The following is a 14348-nucleotide window of genomic DNA, read 5'->3' as shown; positions in this document are numbered from 1 at the left end:
GCACATAGGTAGCCCCTGCCCCACCCACCCTGCCCCCTGGACCAGCCCCCGGCCGGTACACACGGGGAGCCTGTGGATTAGCCCCGGCCCCCTGGACCGGCCCCCGGCCGGTAGACAGGAGGAGCCCCTGCCCCCTGGACCAGCCCCGAGTCGGTAGACAGGAGGAGCCCCTGCCCCCTGGACCAGCCCCGAGTCGGTAGACAGGAGGAGCCCCTGGACCAGCCCCGAGTCGGTAGACAGGAGGAGCCCCTGCCCCCTGGACCAGCCCCGAGTCGGTAGACAGGGGTAGTGAAGTGACCGCAGACACCACACAGGGCAACCGCAGACGGCAGCGTTACAGCGATCCCGGTCACGTGGGAACCTGGTGTCACGTGACACAGCAGGCCGGCGGGGTGACGCCGCTTTGTATCACGTGACACCAACGTTTGACCACGTGGCGCGCGTCCCCGGGGTCCGAGTGACGCAGGCGCGGGTCACGTGTTCCTGCCGCTTTGTTACACCGGGTGGGCGCAGAGGGAGCGGCCGAGGATGATGGAGTATCGGGCCGGCTTCCCCGGCGCCGCTTCTCACAACGACGGAGAGGAGGAGGACGAAGGCGGAGAAAGATACAGACCGCTCCCCGGGGTGGCGTGGCGGAGTCAGGTCTGTCCTGGCAATCACCTGCCTGCCCCAGCGGCCGGGGGGGGGGCTGGAGGAGGGAGCACCGGTGTTGTTTGGAGGTGGGGTGGGAAGGATTGGTGTTTGGTGGGGGAAGGACTGGTGGTTGGGGTGTTTTCGGGGGTGGGAAATATGGACAGGGTAGGTAGTCGGAGTCTTTTGCCCCAGGGTGGAAATATTATGTATTAGATATCACAGGTTTAAGGTGAGAGGGGGAAAGTTTTTAGAGGGTGTGTGTAGGGCAAGACTTCTATACAGAGAGTGGTGAGTGCCTGGAACGTGCTGCCAGGGGAGGTGGTGGAAGCAGATATGATAGCAATGTTTAAGAGTCATTGAGACAGGCACATGAACAGGCAGGGAATGGAGGAATATAGACCATGTGCAGACAAATGGGATTAGTTTAGTTTGGCATTGTATTTGGCACAGACCTGGTAGGCTGAAAGGTCTTTTCCTGTGCTGTACTTTTCTTTGAATCTGCAGGTGCTGGTCTTCCTGTTGCCTTTGATTGGTTTGGTGATGATGTTGGAGTAACCTAAGTAAATAATTGCAATGCACACTGCAGGTACTGTGTGCCAGTGGCAGAGAGAAATAATACTAAGGATAGTTGATTGAGTGTCAGTTAAGGAGACTTCTTCCTGGATAGTGTCAAGGCTCTTGAGAGTTTTTGGAGTGATACTCATTTAGGCAAGTGGAGAGGCACTCCTGAGTTATGCCTTGAGAATGATGAAAAGACCATAGGGTGTCAGGAGGAGAGTCATTCACTGCAGAGTATCCAGCCTCTGACTTGCTCTCGTAGCCACAGTGTTTATGAGACTGCTGCACTAAATGTCAACAGTAAATGTTTAGTTTGCATTCCTGCATCTGTGGGGGATTCGGTACTCTTGTGAAAGTGGTCATTACCTGCCACTCTTCTGGCTTGCATGTTACCTTAATATTGTTTGTGTCTTGCTGGTTTCAAGTTGCTGAAGAGTAGTGAACATTTCTAATCATCAATGAATATTTCCACTTTTGGTAAGGTTATTGATGAAGCTGCTAAAGTTGGTTTTTGAATATTGTCCTGGGGCTGCTATGACTGATTCACAACAACCACCTTCCTTTGTGCCGTGTGTGACTCCCAACAATTAGAGTTTCCCTCTTTGTCAGGGGTGTACACTCACCTTGCCTCTGAAGTTCAGCTCTTTAGTCCATACTTGGATCGAGGCTCTGGTGAGGTCTGGAGTAGCCCTGGTACAACCCAGACTGGGCTTTGGTGAGCGGACTATTGGTGCATCCATTCACAGATGATCTAAGAGTCGACTGGTGGGGTGGTAATTAGCCAGATTGGATTTGTGCTGCTACTTGTGAACAGAACATACCTGGCAGTATTCCATGTTGTCAGATGGATGCCACTGTTGTAATAGTATTTGAACAGCTTGGCAAGAGGTACAGCTAATACTGGAACACAAGTCTTCATCGCTACGGTAGGGGTGTTGCCTGTTCTTGGCCTTTTTAGGGTTTTGACATCATGAGTGGAATGAATTGGCTGTAGATTGGCCTATGTGATGGGGATCTGTGGAGGAACCAAGATGGATCATCTATTTGGCTCCTCTGACAAACCTGGTTCTGAGTACTTCAGCCATTGAGGATGGTATATTCTTGGAGTCTTTTCTAGTTAGTTGTTTGTTTGGTACTGTTCATGACTGAATGTAGGATTACAGAACTTTGGTTTAACTGACATTTCCTACATTACAACAGAGACAGCACTGTGGAGGTTCTTCATTGTGCTTGAACCTGTCTGGGATATCCTGAGATTACCTTTCTCATCTTGGAGAGATGGCTTCAACACGGTGGGCATGGCTGGTCCATTGAACTCCAAAGCTGTTTGATTGTGTTTTGTGTGACTTGGTCTACTCCATGGTGAGCGGTGCAGTTGTCCCATGGTACTCATTTGCAATGCCTCCTACATTCCAGGTGTACACTGGTGGTGTAGAGAGTGTTTGTCACAAGCAGCAGGAGTTGATGAAGAAGACAGTGGAATGCCGGTGGAAGCTGGCTGAAGCCCAGCAGAGACTTTGCAATTTGGAGCTGCACAACTCTGAGTCTTTGGAACAAGAGCACGCCAAAGCACAGACTGAATACTGGGAGCTGAAAAAGAAAGAGGATGAATGGAGGCAGAAGGAGGAAGAGCTGATCTGGAATGAGAGGATGAGTTCATGGAATATTGATACAGTCAGTAAAGAAGGATTTAATAAGGTACAGTATGTTCCCAGTATTAATCATGAGTGGCAGAGTTGTCACTGGACAAAGCAGAATCAGATTTATTATCAATGTTGTGAAATTTGTTTTTCTGTGACAACAGTACAGTACAAGACAAAAATTACCATAAGTTACAAATAGTGCAAAAGAGGAATAACGAGGTAGTGTTTATGTACCGTTCAGAAATATGATGGCAGAGGGGAAGAAGCTGCTCCTGAAATGTTGAGTGTGGATCTTCAGGCTCCTGTACCACCTCCCCGATGGTAGTAATGAGAAGTGAGCATGTCCTGGATGGTGAGGGTCCTTAATGATAGATGCTGCCTTCTTGAGGCACTGCCTCTTGAAAATGTCCTCAGTGGTGGGGAGGGTTGTGCCCGTGATGGAGCTGGCTGCATCTACAACCCTCTGCAGCCTCTTTCGATGTAGAGAACACGAATTCAAACCCGACACTTCCTTCCACACTCCCAACCCAAAACCGAATACAGGTTATAAATGATTTACAACCGGTAATAATGAAGTGTGAGAGCCCAACTGGTCCTTTTTGAAAAAGGGAACATGATATCCTTGCCCTTTGAATATTGTTTGTGGCCCAGCTCACGAGGCATGCAGTTGTTTAAGATTATAAGCCATTCTGCAAAGCATCCCATCACCTGCTGCTGGGGAGTAACCAATAAGAGCAGAGAGAAAGGACCTATTGGGTGATCTCGTATCTGCATTCAATGTTTTGATTTGTTTGGGGGTGGTGGGTGAAGAGCTGGAATTGATTTAACCTGGTGCTAATGTGGTTACATTACATGTGATTTTATTTGTCCCCACAAAGTTAACTTGTGATCAAGTGATTGTTTTCAACACTGAAGCATTGGGCCTTATTACTATTTTCAGTATTGGGTACACACATGCGTGTACCAGCGATGTTGCTTCGGATGGAAGTCTCTCTATTGGGTGTTTCCAATAAAATCCAGAGGCTCGTCCCGAACTACCGTTGATCACTTCAGATTTTTGGACTGCTGTTTGGTTCTCAATGACCAAGAAGCTGTGACCTTTGCAATAAATATAATGGAACTTCAGCTGGAAATAGTTAAATAATGAGGGAAACATGTTTTTCTTATCGGAACTATCAGTATGTCTGCAGGACGTGCACTTTTGAGCAGAAAATGAAAAGAAATGAAATGCTTTCTGCTGCTCGCTTTATTTGCTTTTTTTATAAACAGAGTGTGATCAATAAAAGCATAAAATGTAAAGAAGTAGAAGAGGAGAAATATGGAAAAAAATGCAACATTTGCACAGAAATATGAACAACAGATCAGGCACTTTGGTAAGTGGACAGCTCTTTAAAACAAGATGAAGTATGCTATATCATATGATTGAGAAAGCAAAAATATAAGCTCTTATTCCCTGTCCACAGATGCTGCCTAACCCATTTACTGTTTCCTGCATTTGCTGTTTTTAATTTCAGCTTTCCAGCACCTGTGGTGGCTTGATTTTTTTTTGACTCGGAAAGAACTGATTTCTCCATAAATAGACTGGTACTGGGCTGCAGCCTCTCTTAATTTGGGTGGCGAGGAATTCACATGACATGTTGTCTGTTTTGAAAGTTTTTCTATGGTGAAAATCCATGGCAAGAAAAGCACATGTCATCAAGACAGTAATTACACTGATAACTAGTTTAAAATGGGCGGCGCGGACTCGTTGGGCCGGAAAGGCCTGTTACCACGATGTAAATAAAATGTTTAACAAATGAAAATGCTGCAGTTGTTTTCAAACTTCACTGCTTATTTCCTTGAATGTAATTTTCACATTGGTGGTGGCAGAAGGCTGGAATAAAATACATTTTTTTTTCCCTCCATCCAGGGATGTTGAAGCGGTGGGTTGACAGTCAGAGATACTTGTCAGACCACCCCCACCTTGTTTGTCAGGAAACTGCTAATTACTTGATAAAGTGGTGCTTTCATTTAAAAGAGGAGGAGGTAAGTCAAAGAGAATTGATACCTTTTAACGATGTAGGCTTGTTCTATGCTATCTTTGGTTTCTCTGGGCTGTGGGGAGCGTGTTTTTGCATGGAGTGAGATATGACCCACTTTCAGTTTACTGGCAAACACAATGCTGTTTAGTAAAATGAAAATGCTGGAAATAATAAATCCAAGCAGGAAATGGGGCAAATACTCGAGCTCATTTGGTAAATGATCCAGACAGATCATTCCATACACAAGTACATTGAGGTAAAACTAAAGGAAAACAATGACAGAATGCAGAATAGTGTTACAGTTACAGAGAAAGTGCAGGTAGATAATAAGGTGAAAGGGCCATGACGAGATAGAATGAGAGATCAAGAGTCTTATAACAGCGAGATAAAAGCTGTCCTTGAGCCTGGTGGTAAGTGTTCTCAAGCTTTTGTATCTCTGCCCAATGGAAGGTGGGAGATGAGAGAATGGGGTGGGAAGGATCGTTGATTATGTTGCCTGCTTTCCTGAGGCAGCATGAAGTGTAGATGGAGTCAGTGGAGGGGAGGCTGGTTTTTGTGATGGACTGAACTGTGTCAGCAACTCTGCAATTTCTTGCAGTCTTGGGCAGAGTAGTTACCATACCAAGCTGTGATGCATCTGGATAGGATGCTTTCTATGGTGCTTTTGTATAAATTGGTGAGGGTCATCGGGGATATCCTGAATTTCCTTCTGAGGAAGTAGAGGCACTGGTGTACTTTCTTGGCCGTCACGTGTACATGACTGAACCAGGATCTGGGAACATGAAGCTCTCAACCATTTCCATTGATATAGACAGGCATGTGCACTACTCCACTTCCTGAAGTCAATGACCTGCTCTTTTGTTTTGTTGACATTGACGAAAAGGGTATCTTGATATCATACCACTCGACTCTCTTATCTCCTTCCTGTACTTCGCCTCATGAGATTCAGCCCACTACAGTCGTGTCATCTGCAAACTTGTAGATGGAGTTAGAACAGAATCTGGCCACACAGTCGTGAGTATAATGGGAGTAGAGTAGGGACTGAGGACACAGCCTCCTGGGGCAATAATGTTGAGGATAATCATGGCAGAAGTGTTGCTGCCCATCCTTGCTGATTGCATTCTGTTGGTCAGGAAGGATCCAGTTGCAGAAGGAGGTTGTTCACTACCTGGACAGTTGTTCAACTGATGCCCATTGCATTGGCATTTCCTGCCTGTGGAATAGTGGGTTCTGCAGGACACATACCTTTAATTCCATCATTTACAGAAAGTAATGAACAACAGATTAGTGTTATTGATAAACCAGCTGGCTGCCTCGCATGGTGGAAGGCATCAATCTTAATCCAAGACATTGCTGCAGGAGGTTTTTGTCTGGGGACCCACTTAATTGGGAAGAGAATGGAGGAATTTGATGTACAACTTCTGATTCTCGCTGCCACTCACTTCTGCACCAAAAATACTTTGCCTGTTCTCTGTTGTAATCTATTCTTGTTTGCTTTGCAGAAACAAGCACTAATGGAACAGGTGGCACATCAGGCTGTCGTTATGCAGTTCATTATAGAACTGGGCAGAAGCCTTCAACAGGATCCCCGAGGCTGCTTCCGACAGTTTTTTGAAAAAGCAAAGGTAAGGTCATGATGTAAAGAATTGGAGTTCCCTCCCCATAAGGAATGGAGATCCTTGTCAGAAAATTCAATTGGTGCATTGTGTATGTTTAAAGTTTGCATCATTTAGCCAGAGCTGCTGGACCCTTCTGCATCACAGACTCGCTGCTTGATGATGCAACGTTGCTCTGTGGGAGTACAAAGCAACCATATTGAAATAACTTTTAAAAATGGTGTAAATACTATACTGGATAGGCACTATCAGTGGAAAGAAGATCTGTTGGGTTGAAGATCTTTCATTGGAAACTGCAGAGGCAAATCCATAACAATGGTTCTGATACACGATCATTGACCTGAAACATTAACTCTGGTTCTCTGTCCACAGATACTGTCTGACCTGAGTAACTTTCTCAGCAAAAAAAAACAAACTGCTGGAGGAACTCGGGTCAAGCAGCATCTGTGGAGGCAGAAGCACTTCTTCATAGAATACAGCATGGAAACAGGCCCTTCAGCTGAACTGGTCCATGTTGACCAAGATGCCCACATAAGCTAGTACCAATTGCCTGTGTTTGGCCCATATCCTCAACCTTTCCTATCCATGTACCTGTCTGGCCATATTTTAAAAGTTGTTGTACCTGCCTCAACCACTTCCTCTGGCAGCTCATTCCATATACTGACCATCCTCTGGATGGAAAAAGTTGCCGCGCTGGTTCGTATTCAATCTCTCATCTCACCTTAAACCCCTGTCCTCTAGTTGTTTATTCTCCTGCCCTAGGGAAAAAGACTGCGCATCGACCCTATCTATGCTCATGATTTTGTACACCTCTCTAAGATCACCTGTCAGTCTCCCACACTGCAAGGGAAAAAATCCTAACCTGTCTAACCTATTCCTATAACTCAGTACCTCAAGTCCTAGTAACGTTCTTGTAAATCTTTAATGCACGCTTTCCAGTTTAATATCATCTTTCCTCTAGCAGGTTGACTAAAACTGAACACAATACTCCAAGTGTAGCCTCGCCATTGTCTTGTACAACTGCAATATAACCCCCAACTTCTATACGCAAAGCCCTGAGTAATGAAAGCCAGCATGCCAAAAGCCTCCTTCAGCACCCTGTCTACCTTTTAAATTTTTTGATTTCCAGTATCTGCAATACTTTGTTCTTAGATTTGTACTTGTTGAATTTGTCCCTTCGCTGTCAGTACAGCTGAAATAATACTCTTTCGCAGTAGAGAATTGTGGCGGAAGACTTCTAGAAATTGCACAACACTGTAAACATCTGTGCCCTTGGCAATATAAGCTCCGTGTAAATGAAAGTCAAAAAATGCAGATGCTGGAAAGGCTATCTCTACTGTGTAGTTTACCTGAAAGATGATTTTCATGTTACAACTTATTTCCTGGGACACAGGCCATTCAGCCCATCTAGTCATTGCCAGTTATCAACATGCTCATCAGTCCTGTTCCACTTGTCTCTCTGCAGCTATTCCCTCTGGTTCTCATTACCTCTGCCACCCCTGGTTCTGCTACCCACCTAAATAGGGCAGTTTACAGGAGCCAATTAACAAGCATATATTTGGGATGCGAGGAGAAACTGGGGCATTCGGAGGAAACCCACAGGATCGCAGGGAGAAGGTGCAAACTCAACACAGACGGTCCTGGGGCCCTGGAGCAATTTGTTTCCATTGTGTTTTAACCTTTGGCAGTTAAACCACAATGTTCAACCTATTCCATCCACATTCGATGATTACTTAAGCAGAACAAGTGAAAATTAATTAGACTGCTTAAATGTTTGTCTGCCTACTCTTCCCTGAAAGATGCCGTATCTCAATGCACCATCCTGTATGCAGGGCAGGGCTGTACAAGCCCTTTACAGTCCTAAAATAATGAGTTGTTCAAGGTAACATTTGTTTGTTTCTCACTGGCTCACTTCACCCTGTACAAAGATAGCTGAAGAGGGATACATGGAAGCCTTTAACACTGAACTAGCAGCATTTATCCAGCGGGTACGAGAATTTGCAGATACAAAAGCGACAGAGACAGTGCCACCGCAGAAAGCAGCTCCACACCAGAATCACTTGGATGCTCATGGTCTGTATCCTGTGGAGGTGTTCGAATCTTTGCCACAGGCAAGTACCCCACACTTAAAATGGTCTTGGATTCACTTTGTTTAATCCATCTGGGTGCAGATTTGCGATGAAGCTAATTTTTGCGAATATCGGAGTGTGGTTTAATGTGCATTTGAACAGACCTTGTTTTTGTGGAAGTAGCCATGTGCCTACTTTTGTTATACAACTTTCCCATTTTCTTTCTCAGCATCATAGAAATACCTGGCCCATAAAAGAGCCAGACCATTGCCTTTTGGCTCAGGTTGCTGCCTTTCCATGACCTTTGCTACTCTGGCCATGCAGCCATGTCAAATGCCCTGCCAAAATCAATCTTGGACCTCCACCCAGCCATCACTGACATGCTCACTTGACCTATTCAGTGCTCAGATCTTTCCTGCAACTCTGTGCTCCCAGCCCACCAAAAATACCATCGAAACCACCCCCCCCCCCCCCCCCCCCAACTAACCCTTTGGCAAATGGAATTCAGGGACAAGCACCAAGTCTCCTTTATAATGAGTTCTATCTGCCTTCCAGGAGCTCAAATGGTGTTTCCAGTTGCAAGATGTCCACATTCTCCAGAATGTGCTTAGCAACATGAACCCTCAGGTACGTCTTACAATGTCTGTCCCTTTCTAAGTTATGATGAAGTCTTAAAAGGTCCTCTTCATCCTTGCTTTTCCTCCCTCCTACTTTCTGTCCTCTTTACAGAACTGTACTGTTTCCCAGGGAGGGGAGGCAAGCCACAGGCAGCCCCCACCAGTTTGCTTTCTTTTCGAAAGCCTGATGTGATTGGGGAGGACCAGGAACCTGCCACATTTTCTGTTGGGCAGATCCAGTGCTTCCCAGGGGACGGTGGTGGTGATATGTGGCAACGTTCAGGCTTGAGTTAATGTGACATTTCATTCATGCTACACATGTCAGCCCATCTTCAAGACCTACCCTTGATATTCAACATAATTAGTGTTGCGCTATATAACAGATATACATGGTAGAGTATCATGATTGAGCGGAAATTTAACAGAACCAGCCAAATAAATATTTGGCAACAGAAGCATGTCAGTGGCTGGGTATTCTGTGGCAAGTGGTCACTGTCCTGACACCATTATCCTCCCTCCAACCACACTATGCAAATTTGATGGACTTGTTTCACTTGCCTGGCTGAGTGTAGCTCCAAACACACTCGAAGCTTTACACTCTCCCGGACACATGACCTGTACCCCATACTTCATCCTAAACATTCCCTCCCTCCACCACAAGTGCACATCCACAAATTGCTCTGCATTATCTTGACGGAGCTGGTTTAACAGCAGTTCCCAAGCCCTTGCCTCTGACTGCAAGGTTAAGAACCACAGATATGGAGGTGTCGGCTTCTACAAATTCCCCTCCAAATTACACACCATCCTTGCCTGAAAGTAGCTCCCTTGTTTATTGCTGGACTGAAATCCTGCCTTGTATCTTTGGGGGTACACTGATAGCTCTCAAGTCTCGTAGTCAATAGTCTTTCATGTGACTCCACATCCCATGAATTAGTCAAAATAAAATGCTGTCTCCCTGGGAGGCTGTGAACTGAAACTTTGTTCAAGTAGGAATGTGCCTAATTTAACACTCTCCTTGCATTTATATCTGGTTAGTCAATGCACAGCTTTTATTGTTTGCTTTTTTTTAATTGTCTACTCCAGATATTCACCAAATTTGTAAGTGGCAGTGAGAAATGTGTGCACACAAAGGCTGCTGTGAAATGAAATCTGGTGTTGTGTCATAAGGCACAAGGTGTTGCTGGATCACTGGCTGGAGAACCAATGTTGTACACCAAGCTGATGGCACTGCTTGCCTTGGTGACTTGCATTACCTTTTGAAATCTTGGCTGCAGGCCCTGGATGCACTGTAATTAGATTCTAGTGTACAGGACGTGTGTCTGAACTCAATTCAAATGGTCCTCCATTCTAAGTTATTGGTTGCCTTGCATTTCTGTAACAACCTCAATGTTCTAAAGATCAATGTGTCACTAGATTCCTGGGTGCACATAGCTACTGATTTGTGCATGTTTAAGTCCCCCAGCTACTGTGATTTATGTTGAGGCTGCTGTCTGAAGGATAATTGGCTTCCAGGAAACCTGGAGAGCTGTGCTTTTTGGATAATTCCTTGGGATCTTTTTACTCCATTATGAACAAGCAGGATTGCAATTTATCTTCACATCTAAATGCTGTTTACCTAACCAAGCTGACGTGTGGGTTTGGCCAGTGTGGGAGAGCATCTTAATTGGGTACTTTTATAAAAAAATATTTAGACGCAGCATAGCAGCAACCCATTTCTCATGTTTCCCCATTTTAATTTCCATTCAAAGCTGATACAATTTGTAAACTTTAGTTCCTTCATGGCCAACAAGACCTGGTAGGTCGAGAATCATTCTCAAAATGTGCAAACATCCTCTTTGAAAATTTGATTGCAAGTAAACAATTGTCCTGTTCATGTTTTGCACCATGATTTTTCTTTACCCCTGCGTAATGTCAACCATCCTCTTGTATCATCATTGAGCTTTCAGTATATTTCTATTTCAGGTTGCTGAACAATACTTGCAGCACTATATTGACGCAGGCCTAAGGATTTACAGTACTCGAGAAGCCAAAGAGGAAAGAAATGAAGAACCTAGAATGGACATATCCTAAATGTTTAGCAATAATGCTGTCTACTAGAAATCTACATAAAACATTTTCACTACAGTGGAAGAAAAGACGGCTATTTTTGTATGTAACTGGTAACTTGCCTGTTCGAATGCTGCACTTTATATTCATCAGGAGTGTTTTAAAAAAATACTTAAGTTTTGTTGAAACCCAACTGTTGGTAGTATGAATTGGAAGCTTAAGTGTCCTGATGCTGGCTGTTTTGAAATACAGTACAGGATTTGTGGATCAATGTTCTGTCCTTCCCCACCTGAACTCGGACTATGATACTTACTGGGATATTGCTGGGTATCGGTCAGATTCCACAGTAAATTACGTACAGTGGGTTTTCCCTTCTCCACTCCTCTGATTAAGTTTTTCATAGGTGTCAAGTTCCTGAAAACTGAGGCTGGAGCAGTCCTGTAGGAAACGTGTACTTAAAACCTGTGTTTTAAGAGTAAAGGGAATTGTGCCTTTGACATTTGCTGCAGGGTGTACTTTTCTCTTAGTGCTAGCAATAAACCTGTTGAAAATGAACGGATTTCCCCACCTGTACTAACGTTTCACTAATGTTAGTGGAAAATTTACCCGACAGTGCTGTTATTTAAAATACACCTATAATTTGGACAAATTAGCACCTGCCGAAAGCCAGAAATCTTTAAAATGAAAAGGTCATAGGAAACAAGGAAACAGCATGTTCAAAGCAAAGCCAAAAATACCAACTTCCCTTATCTCCCAGCATTCATTTCCGATTTTTTTTTTGAAAAAGGTTTCTTTTGGCAGTTTGGCACATCTTGAGTTCTTATTCAGGAAATATTTTAGTATTGGGAGTGCTAAAATGGTGTTCCACTTTCCTGCAAACAATACTTCAGCCCTGGAGTTAATGCAGTCATGGTCTGGCAGGTAACAGAATTTTATGTCTGTTCACTGCTCTGGGAAAGAACAGAGGCTTGGGATACATTCTTTTCTGGAAATGAGAACAAACTACAGTAGAGTTGGTCTGGAAGACAATTGTGATGTGTAGAGAATCAGCTTCAAAGTGTTTCTCTCTGGTGTAAGTCTTTCTGATTTCACTGTTGGATTGTATGTGTTGACTTTCAAAGTAGCAGCACAATTGTAGAAGCAGCTACCTGCCTCTTTGGCCAGGGGTATCTGGATCACAGAAGCAGGATTGAATAATTATATTTCATTTTGCAAGGGCATAATTTACTGAGTGGATTCCAATTAACCTGTAAAATGCAATGAACCTTCTATATATTGGGCCTCAAGTTCTCTAAACATAACAGTGAAATCTTAATGATCAGGATAAATTTAAGGAGCCTTCTCCAATTCTGGCTGCTTGGAGCTGCAGTGATTTAGCGGGTGCAATCCATGAAAAACACTGGGTTTTTGTATTCTTGTGAATAAATGTACTGGCATTTGTGAAGAGTGAGTGAAATGAGTGATTGACAAATGAAACCTGTTACAGCGAGGCTTGGATGTTGCTTTATGGTGTCTGGCAATGCATACTCCACTATGAAGAAGAGCTTGAATCAGTAATAGTGGAGTAAACTGTATTGTAAATTGGTGCCCATTGACTTCAGAGACTTGGTTCCAAATGATCAAGTCTCTGTCTGTGGTGTCACTCAATTCTCAGTTTAATCACCATTTATCATGTAACTGCTTGTGAATGTTTTTTTTGCCAAGTCTATTTACAAATCTGTATATGTGAGCTGCAAAATGAAAATGTGCACCTTTTTGGTAAGAATGCCAAATGGTCACTTAGTTCTTGCACTGATTTATTTACTATGCTTTTTAATGAGAAAATTAGTTGCTTGATATGAATAAACATGAAAATAAATGAGTTTTAGCAAGATCCTTCATTCCCACTACATTATCTCTGATAAAAATTTCAAGATACCTGAGGAGTTATTTGGGCATTGAAACTGGATTGACATGCGGTTCTCTCTTGGGATTAGTGTTTGGGCACAGGTAATTCAGAATTGTTTGGAATGATTAATACAAAGCTTAAAGGAGATGCATTAAAATCAGAATAATTAAGTGAACAAAAGTACTAAACTCATTGTTCTTTGAGTAGCCCTCTGACAATCTGCTGGCCCCTTTTCATTTATCCTTGCAGATCTTAGTAATTTTACCCACTCTTGCCTTTTGGCCTAATTATTACCTTCCAATATAACTTGCACAAGCTCCCATGATTCTCCATATTCCTATTTGACTTGTATTTTCTCTTTTTCACTGCACTGGAGGTTTCAGCAGAGGTACTATACAATATGCATTCACCTTACCCCTCTCCTCTCCATCCTTTCCCCACAGCCCTGCAACCTTTAAGTCCTTTCCCCAGCTTCTTTCTGAGCACATTGGTTGACCCTGCTTGTACTATTGCCTGGCACTGCATTTCCAGACCACAAACATTTGCTGCATAGATTTGTCACTCTTGATTGTTTACAGGCTGTCTCCTTTATGCTTTACAAACCACTTTCTGAAGCTGCACTGCCACTTTCAATCACTTAAATATAGTACTAAGTTCTGTTCTTAATCTTTTTGGAACTGACCTTCAGTCTACATTGTTTCTCTTTAATTCATCCTGCACATTTGTGCTATTTTGTCTGCTAATTCCAGCACCCTAAACATCTTTTTGAAGACCATTACTATCCTCTGTTTACTAGTTTGTACCATCTGTAGCTTTGGAAAGAGTGCCCTGTACGTTCAAGTCCAAGTTATCTGTATTGAGAGAAGTGGTCCCAGTACCAGTCTTAAGTCACTCCAGGGAGTGTAAAGGCTAACCCTTTCCCTACAACTGAGTCCCCTCGGATACCCAATGTTTCATTCAGGTTGCTATTGTCCCTTCTGCAGCACTTCATGGTACAATTTTTGGAAGTCCAGATACACCAGAACAATCTTATTTCCCCTTAAAGTATTCAAAACACAATTTGCCTTTAACCAATCTATTCAAGTGATTGCTAATTCTGCTTTTACTTTATTACTGTTTCTAATTTTTCCCATAATCTGGGTTAAACTGAGGACCTGTAGTTGCTGGAATTATCCATGCACTTTGAACAAGGGTCTAACATTTGTAGTGTTCTGCTCGTGCTGTGGATGTTAAAATTATAGCCAATACTTCAACTCT

At 43.6% G+C, this 14348-nt stretch overlaps 1 protein-coding gene across 1 annotated transcript; it reads left to right on the top strand.

Moving 5' to 3' along the window:
- The first annotated feature begins 473 nt into the window (after positions 1-473).
- Positions 474-13061, top strand: LOC127572318 (hsp90 co-chaperone Cdc37-like 1). The gene is given in 9 exon segments (XM_052019419.1): positions 474-642; positions 2608-2889; positions 4104-4154; positions 4156-4207; positions 4744-4859; positions 6358-6480; positions 8400-8582; positions 9096-9167; positions 11120-13061. Coding segments are annotated over 9 exon segments (1101 nt in total). The 5' UTR covers positions 474-528; the 3' UTR covers positions 11228-13061.
- Positions 13062-14348: the final 1287 nt, after the last annotated feature.

The sequence above is a fragment of the Pristis pectinata genome, chromosome 7 (assembly GCF_009764475.1).
Source record: "Pristis pectinata isolate sPriPec2 chromosome 7, sPriPec2.1.pri, whole genome shotgun sequence".
NCBI lineage: Eukaryota > Metazoa > Chordata > Chondrichthyes > Rhinopristiformes > Pristidae > Pristis > Pristis pectinata.
This window is presented reverse-complemented; position numbering and strand designations above follow the sequence as displayed.